Below are 9234 nucleotides of genomic sequence, written 5' to 3'. Positions count from 1 at the left end.
AATCTATCAAGTTTATGATTGGGAACTTAAATAACCGAAACCTTTAAAATAACCCAGTCTTAAACTAGTGCCTTTTCTGTCAATTTTAGGTCCAAATGAAATCCAATGATACAAGTTGTATGTGGGCGTGTCCCTCATTCGTCCAGGCGTGTTCCATTGTAGAAAAAGCTTCAGTTGTTTCATCTGGACTCAGTTAGAACTCCGATATTTATACTGTTCTGTGGTAAGTCCCGCCCATTGGGCGGAGCCTTCCTGAAGTGGAAAGAGTTGTTTGTTTCAACAGAAACTTACCCTCTTTGTATCTACCGAGCCTATTCAACCCTTTAATGGGCTATTAGTCTCCCCTTTGTCTTTGTGAGACCCTGGCTCACCCTGAGGACCTGATTAGCATCTAAATGTCCTGGTCCTGGTCCTCTAACTCTCCAGGGGTTCAGTATACCATTGTAGACTACAGGAAGGTTGAACCTTAACCCTCCATTTCTGTTTAAAGAAGGTCTTTCTTTTTTAACAAAAATAGCTTCCTTGACTCCTCTTTCAAACCATCTTTTCTCCTGCTTCAAACCTTCACCTCACCGTCTTCAAACGAGTGATTAGAGGCTTCAAGATGGAGATGCACGGCGCTCTGAGGTCCTGAACTTGTATTTCTTCTGTGCTGATAAAGCCTCTTGTGTAGAGGCTGTTTCGTCTCACCTATGTACCGTTCTTTACAACTTTCTTCACTGCATTGGATCGAATAAACTACATTGCTCTGTTTTTGAGTCGGCAACTTGTCCTTAGGGTGAACCAGTTTTTGTCTTAAAGTGTTTCCTGGTTTAGAATAAACAAGTTCAGGACCACAGAGCGCCGTGCATCTCCATCTTGAAGCCTCTAATCACTCGTTTGAAGACGGTGAGGTGAAGATTTTAAGCAGGGAGAAAAGATGGTTGATGAGTCCAGATGACTACAACTGAAGCTTTTTCTACGTTGTATGTACATTGTTTTTTTGTGTAAATGAGCTTGAATGTTGTGTTGCTTGTGCAGTTGCTGATGAGAAGCTGTTTGATGCTGTGGTGAGCTGTCTGCACTGTTCCGGCCTGGTTCCTCCTGATCTGAGCCTCTTCAGCCTCCAGCTCCTGCCCCAGCGTCTGGAGCAGCAGTGGGGCTACAGGCTGTACATCCGCGGCAGAGACGACTGTCCTGGAGAAGGTGGGTAACCAATTATTTATATAGGAGTATTAAACAACTCCGGAAAATAAAATGGCTGCAAATAACTTGGGCTCAGCCTGGTCAAGTATGAAAGCCATCGCAGGCACTAGTAACTCAAAGAAAACAAGCACTGTTACTTACTTACTATTACGGTTTTGATCCAGATTCTGACATTGCAAACAATCTTAATAATTTCTTTTCACGATTTGACACTTCTGATTTCAGTAAAGATGTACAGGACCTAAGTCATAAATTATCTGACAGGAAATACTTCGTAATAGAAGAGGAAAATGTTGAAAAGGTGTTCTCTGCCACAAATTCAAATAAAAGCTATGGACCTGACAATATCTGTGGTAAACCTCTTAGGTTCTGTTCTAAAGAACCCAATTTTTCATTACATTTTCAATACCTCCTTACAAAATCAGCATGTCACAAAATGCTGGAGGATGCAGTAGTTCAGCCACCCCCAAGTACTGAATGATTTTAGGCCTATTGCACTGACATCTATTGTCATGAAAACTTTTGAAAAGCTAGTGAGGAATGAAATCCTAAAGAAGACAGAGTCTGATATTGACCTACAGGCCACACAGAGGTGATGAGGATGCCACGGTCACTTTGATGAACATGCTTTTTAAACATCTGGAAGCTCAGCTTTTATTTATAGATTTCTCTTCTGCTTTTAACACAATTCAACCCCACATTTTAACAGAACGACTCTTAGAGCAATTTGATTTGAGTCAAAATCTTGTTGGCTGGGTTTTAGATTTCTTAACTAATAGGACACAAAGAGTGCGAGTCAATGGAGTACCGTCTAACCAAATCTGTTCCTCCACTGGCATCCCTCAGGGATGTGTGTTCTGTCCCCTCTCATGTTCATTCTTTACACCAACATGTGCCGCAGCAGCAGGGAAGACAGATTTATACTAAAGTATGCAGATGACTCTGTCATTGTGAGACTGCTACAAGGGAACCAAACGGCTCATGGTCCCGTTGTCCAGGATTTTGTAGATTGGTGTGACACGTCCTTTTTACAGATGAACATTTCCAAAACCAAATACATGCATATAGATAAGGAGGAACTTACCTGCATAAAGTGTCAGACAGTGGAGTGTGTTGATCATTATAAATATCTTGGGACTATCATCGATAAGAAACTAAACTTTGAGGCAAACTGTAAAGCTTTGTATAAAAAGGGAAACCAGCGTTTGCACTGCCTGAGGAAACTGTCCTTCCACATGGACAGAACGATGCTCACCATGTTCTACCGCTGCTTTATTGAATCGGTCTTCTCCTTCAGCCTGGTGTCTTGGTTCAGCAACCTACAATCCAGGAGTAACCCAGAGTTACTATGGCACTAGAGTAAAACATACATTAGTGGCTGTAGAAATAAATAAAAAGTGATGGATGGGTGTTTTTATACTGAGCGGAGCGACACCTGCTGGACACTTGGTTTAAAAACTAACCTCACTGTCACATTACTACTCGGCAATTAACAAAAAAGAATATCTAGATATTCTTTTTTGTTAATCACAGAGTACATTTTTTTTTGTTTTCCAGGAAATCCATTTACTTAACAGTGAACACTCAACATTAATGCATGATTTTTTGCATTTCTTCTATATTTAAGTAACTGTAACACAGTCCGTGTGGCTTAAAAGCAGACAGAGTAAAGAGAAAACAAGAGTATTTGGATATATTTCAGAATACTTTTATTATAGTTTTGACACAGTGGTTTTATTGGTCAAACACTGATCATCTAGCCTGTCATGACTGCGTGCCACTGTTGTGTGTCTTTTCAGCGGTGCACGATGCCCTCTCAGAAGTAGTGAAGAGGAGCCGCAGACTGCTTCTGTTGTTGTGTGCCTCCAGGCCACAGGCGGCGCTGCAGATGTCAGAGGAGCTGCATCCGCTGTGCTACGAGCAGAGAGTGGGATTGTACGAGGCACTGATGCACAAGGAGCCGCGCATCATCCTCATCGAGATAAGTATGTGACAAACCCTGACAAATACTTATACTGCTACTACTACTACTACTACTATGGCTGATACTGCATCTAACAACACCGCTTCTACTACTGATACTGCAACTACTACTGAAAGTTTGAATGAATGAAAATGTACTCGTGTGCCCTGCCCACATGGGCTTATATGACACTATTGACATGTAACCAACAATATCAAAACATAAGAAAACCCAGCTTATTCATGTTATCTCTGGATACATACATACCTACATGTCATACATACATACATACATACATACAAACATACATACCTACATACCTACATGTCATACATACATACATACATACATACATACATACCTACATGTCATACATGTACAAGGACAACTACTACTACTGATCCAGCAACAATTAACACTGCTACTACTACTGATACTGTAATTATTACTCCTGACACTGCTGACGGATCGGAGGCAGTGACTGCGGCTGGGGAAGAATGTCTCACACACTCGGACTATCAGCACAGGAGCTCCACAGGGCTGTGTACTTGCTCCTCTGCTCTTCTTCCTGCACACAAACTGCTGCACCTCCAGCCACGACTCGTAAAACTGATCAGCGGACAACACCGCCCTCATCGGGCTCATCTCGAATAGAGATGAGTCCGTCTACAGGAGGGAGGTGGAGCGGCTGGTGTCCTGGTGCAGCTGTAACAACCTGGAGTTCAACGCCCAGAAGACAGTGGAGATGATTGTGGAAAGTCACAGCCCCCTTCATTATCCACTGTGATGGAAACATATCAAATACCTTGTCTCCACGTGTCCAATTTTGCTTTGAATGCCACTTTGTCTATAGACTTGAAAATCTTTGCCTTGAAGTGACAAGTTTAGCTCATTGAGCAGATTTAAAATGTCCCACAAGTATGCAAGTTTTGCTACCCCCTCTGCAGGTCTCTCACAGTGGAAATGTACCTACCATACAATTTTCAGACCTCTCCATAATTGCTAAGAGAGAGAACTTGCAAAATTGCAGGGTGTTCAAATACTTATTTTCCTCACTGTATGTCTTGCTTAGCACCTTTACAAATTGACTAAATTCAGGCGAGACTTTTTTTTTTTTTTAATTTCATTTTCTGTAGTGTAAGTGTCTGAATCCCTGACAGTTTTCATATGCTCATGAGTGTATGAACTATTGTGCACAGGGCAAAATGAGGCGAATGTTATGAGGTGACAGCTCTGTCTCAGCTTGTATTGCACACCATGGAGACTTGTTGATTCTCTCGATCAGTTGCGCCTCGATGTTACATTAGTGGCTGATAGCGGAACCTGCGAGAGCTTCTAAACCGCTGCCTCCTCAAATAATTCACAGCAAAATTAGCACTTCACTAAATGTGAAGAGCTTTTTAGCTTTTGCTATGCAATCAGCCTCAGGAAACATGCTTATAAAGCAGATAAAGCTTTCAGTAGCTGTTTATGTCCTTCATATTCACACATTTTTCGTTAAAAAATTCCAATGGCTTTCTTCTGGGTGTTTTGTTGGCGGAGTAAATTGGATGGTTTCATAGCTTTGTTGGAAAGTCTCGCACCACATACAGCACATATCGTGTGAATTCTTGATTTCTTTCAAATGCATTCTCACATTTGCTATATTGATTTGTTGTTGATTTGGCTCTTTATTTATTGAGAGGATGTGGAAAATGAAGGAAAGCGTTCCATCGGAAGTAGTACGTATGAATGTCAATAAAATTCAAATCAAATCAAATCAATTTATTTTTGTAAGGCCCAAAATCACAACAACAGTCGCCTCTGAGGGCCGAATCAACAATGTCTGTGGTGGCGAGGGACGATGTCCCAGGGTCCTCTGTCCTTAGACTCTCCTTCTCGGCCAGGAAAAACTACAAAAAAAACCTCTTTGGGAAAAAAGCGTAGAAACCTGGAGGAGTTCCAGTGAAGGAGAGATCCGACTCTCACAGACGGACAATAAATTGTGATAAAACATTTATTTTTCAAATACAATTGTTTTTTCTCTGGGGCCCGATACCGGGCCATCCTCCCGGCCCAGTTCTGAGCCACAACCCAATGGGGAACCCTGCCCTATCACATCCACAGTATAATTTTGTACAGTTGAGAGAGGATGTGAGAGAGAAGCGAGATGACACTTAACGTTCAGGAGCCTCTCAACCACGGAAAATTCGCATCCAACTTCTGCTTCGGGCGCAAATTTGAGGCCCAGGTCGGAACACGGCATAGGCTCCAGTCACCCGCGACCCCTAACAGGAGAAAAAAATAATATTAATGGATGACAAAATAAAAAACATAAATTTATCCATTTATAGTCCTAAACGTTTAGTCCAGCATATCTGTTCCAATTAGGAGGGAGGTGGACCGGCTGGTGTCCTGCTGCAGCACTAACAACCTGGAGTTCAACGCCCAGAAAACAGTGGAGATGGTCGTGGACTTCAGGAAAGTCAAAGCCCCCCAGCCTCCGCTCACCAAGAAGGCCCAGCAGAGGATGTACTTCCTGCAGCAGCTGAAGAAAGACAAGCTGCTGGCGGAGATGATGGTGCAGTTCTACACGGCCATCATTGAGTCCATCCTCACCTCCTCCATCACCTCCTCCATCACCTCGTCCATCACCGTGTGGTATGCTGGAGCCACAGCCAGGGACAAACAGAGACTGCAGCGCATTGTGCTGTACTAAGGTGATCGGCTGCAGACTTCCATCTCTGCAGGACCTGTACGTCTCCAGGACTCTGGGACGAGCAGGTCGGATCACAGCCGACCCTTCTCACCCTGGACATGGACTATTCGAACCACTCCCCTCAGGCAGGAGGCCACTCCCCTCAGGCAGGAGGCCACTCCCCTCAGGCAGGAGGCCACTCCCCTCAGGCAGGAGGCTACGGTCCATCCGGACCAGAACCTCCCGTCACAAGAACAGTTTCTTTCCCTCTGCCGTTGGACTCATGAACACTTCCTAAGCACTTTGAACTCACTGCACTGTTCACTTCTTATTGCACTACATATGTATATCTGTACAACTGTAAATGTATGTACATATCAAGCCTATTTTTAACTTTATTTTAACTTTATTCTAACTTATTTTTTTTATTTATCTGGTAGCTATTCATTGTTTTGCTGTTTGTGTTGCAGCAAATCCCCAGGACAAGTTCCTATGTTTGTGAATTTTGTTCATTGACAATGGCAATAAACCTTATTCTGATTCTGATTCTGATTAGTCCAATTCGTAAATTTTAAAATTGAGTCTGAATGAATCCATAAATATTTTTGTCCAATACTTGATTGTCGGTGTAATTTGTGTAATTTTTTAGTGGAGTATGCTCCAAAGAGAACCATTGATTGTTTCCATGGCAGGGGTTTGGAGGCCCACATACATCATTTTTAATTGTGTCATGTCATTTGTACTTTGGTAATCTTAAGAAAATATTTATGAACATCAGGACAGTCTCAAAACACATGCTAATAGTGGGCCTCTTGGTAGATTGAGAGTTTATTAAGGAAAAATATGTACTATAGATTAAGTTTTTGTACTCTTTACTGCCCCCTGCAGGTGGACCAGTGGACTACAGCTGTCTGCCCGAGTCTGTGCAGTACCTGAGGAGGACACAGGGGGCACTGCAATGGAGGCCTAGGAGCAGACTCGGCTTCCTGTGCACAGAGAGGATTTTCTGGAACAGTCTCCACTACCACATGCCTCCGATGCCGTCAGGGAGGAGCCATCCAGGACCCAGATCCTTCAGTCCCTCCTCCAGTGTTGTAGTCGAGTCAGAGTTAGTCAAGTCCAAGTCACAAAGGAGTTGTCTAAGTTAAGTCCTACACGAGTCCAGGTCATGTCTTGTCTTTGACCAGTACGAACCAGTATGAGTAAAGTCCAAGTCGAGCCATCATCATCTCAAGAAATTTTTTTTACGGCCTAAGAAGTGATGTTTTAATTTTTCTTAAATGGGCAGCAGTAGCTCAGTGGTAGAGTGCTCGTCTTCTGATCCGAAGGTTGGCGGTTTGAAACCCGCCCAGGAAGAGTGGTCAGATCCACTGGCCCGCAGGTTGGCGGTGCGATGAGGCGCTGCCTCATGTGGATACTGCTGTTGTGCCCTTGGGCAAGGCACTTAACCTGGTATCTGCGAATACCGGTGCGTGAATGTGTGAGTGAATGGGGGACTGGTTCCTTGATGTAAAGCGCTTTGAGTACCTTGACGGTAGAAAAGCGCTGTATAAATGTGACCATTCATTCATTAAATATATAAATTTCTCATAAATTATATGAGAAATTATGCTGTGAAATTGAATGACTTTCCTGACTTTTTTTTTAGCCCTTTAGACAAGTGGTTCTTAACCTTCTTTTGACTCAAGCAAGTTGTTTTTCACGCTCCAAGTACCCCCTAAAGTTCGGGTCCTGGGCAAATTGTCTAACATTAGGCTGAGCAAAATAATGTCTGTTTGCCGTAACCCTACCGTTAAACTAGCCGACTGAAAAAAAATCTGCATTTTGTTAAAAAGACGCCAAATTCTTTTATTTTTCAATTATTTCGCCGACTCACCGACCGGTCTTTCCTAAAGCGCGGTGTCAAATTATTTAATAGCGCTATCTCTTTCATCTCATAGGACTAATAATGCACTGCGCAACGCAGGTGCGTCTTCATTTTTGGCAGACCATGCAGGAGGAAACCTATATTGCCTTATATAAGGTAGTTTGCCTCTGTCAGCGCCACTGAACTGGCCATCGCTCATGCCGTTCTCTATCATGGTGTGGCGTGATTTAAATTTGACTTGCGCGATGCATTCTGGGATGGAAACACGCCCAGCAGCGTCATCACAACAAACATGGCGGCGCCCGTGTCCCCCGCATGTTCCCCCCGCTCGCCTTCGCTACCAAAAATAAAGGATAGCGTCGGACAAAAGGTCGACTGTTGAAGCCTGACCCCTGGACTGTTGAAGCCTGACCCCTGGACTGTTGAAGCCTGACCCCTGGACTGTTGAAGCCTGACCCCTGGCGGTCACTCCGAGTCAAAAAATTGCAAAATTTTGATTTTTTTTTTATTGGCCTTCAAATTAAAAAAAATAAGAATTTACCTACTGACCGACCCACTTGAAAAATGTTGGGTCGGGTTACAGCAAACAGACAATTTATTTGGGGCAGCCTTACTATTATGTTTTCTGTTTTAGTTACTGTATTCCAAACGTTTAATTATTTCCTACAAGTAACATGAACCTAAAGTCATTAGAAATACCCCCTGGTAAGTGCTTTCATACCCCCTGGGGTCCCTGTACCTCTGGTTGGGAAACACTGCTTTAGACCTTGTTATATTGTTTACTTACCAAACACGTACCTGGAGATGTGTTTGAGTAATCCTACATTTCATTTGCCTCATGCAGAGGTAAACCAGAAGTGCTCCTTGTGTTTGAACTGAAATGTAAACATGAACAACAGCTTTTTGACCATACACTTGACATTGTACCGATATCTTTGAGTAGATCTACATTGAAACAAATTGTGTCCACACTTGTAATAACAAGTGACTTCAACATGACACACTGTGTAACGTGGAATAACATGCAACTCAAGTGGCTAACATTCTCTCACAGCGTGTGGAGTTTGCATGTTCCTCCCCGTGTCTGGGCGGGTTTCCTCCAGGTATAACATTCTGTAACCAATAACATGTAACTGAAATGTAACACACTGAGTAACAACCTGGAATCATGTGACACGCTGTGTAACAACCTGGAATCATGTGACACGCTGTGAAACAACCTGGAATCATGTGACACACTGTAACAACCTGGAATCATGTGACACGCTGTGTAACAACCTGGAATCATGTGACACGCTGTGAAACAACCTGGAATCATGTGACACGCTGTGAAACAACCTGGAATCATGTGACACGCTGTAACAACCTGGAATCATGTGACACGCTGTAACAACCTGGAATCATGTGACACGCTGTAACAACCTGGAATCATGTGACACACTGTAACAACCTGGAATCATGTGACACGCTGTAACAACCTGGAATCATGTGACACGCTGTAACAACCTGGAATCATGTGACACACTGTAACAACCTGGAATC

At 43.2% G+C, this 9234-nt stretch overlaps 1 protein-coding gene across 1 annotated transcript in view; it reads left to right on the top strand.

Annotated features, from left to right (window-relative positions):
- Nucleotides 1-7076, top strand: part of il1rl2 (interleukin 1 receptor-like 2) — a 41356-nt gene extending 34280 nt beyond the window's left edge. Inside the window, exons 9-11 of the mRNA XM_072444190.1 lie at nt 1021-1185; nt 2985-3170; nt 6714-7076. Coding sequence (XP_072300291.1) covers nt 1021-1185; nt 2985-3170; nt 6714-6973 — 611 coding nt within the window. The 3' untranslated portion in view covers nt 6974-7076. The remainder of the gene's footprint in view (nt 1-1020; nt 1186-2984; nt 3171-6713) is intronic.
- The last annotated feature ends 2158 nt before the right edge of the window (nt 7077-9234 follow it).

Source organism: Eucyclogobius newberryi, unplaced genomic scaffold (assembly GCF_026437365.1).
Source record: "Eucyclogobius newberryi isolate DKJ021-1_F unplaced genomic scaffold, fEucNew1.0.hap1 SCAF_14, whole genome shotgun sequence".
In the NCBI taxonomy this organism is placed as follows: Eukaryota; Metazoa; Chordata; class Actinopteri; order Gobiiformes; family Gobiidae; genus Eucyclogobius; species Eucyclogobius newberryi.
This window is presented reverse-complemented; position numbering and strand designations above follow the sequence as displayed.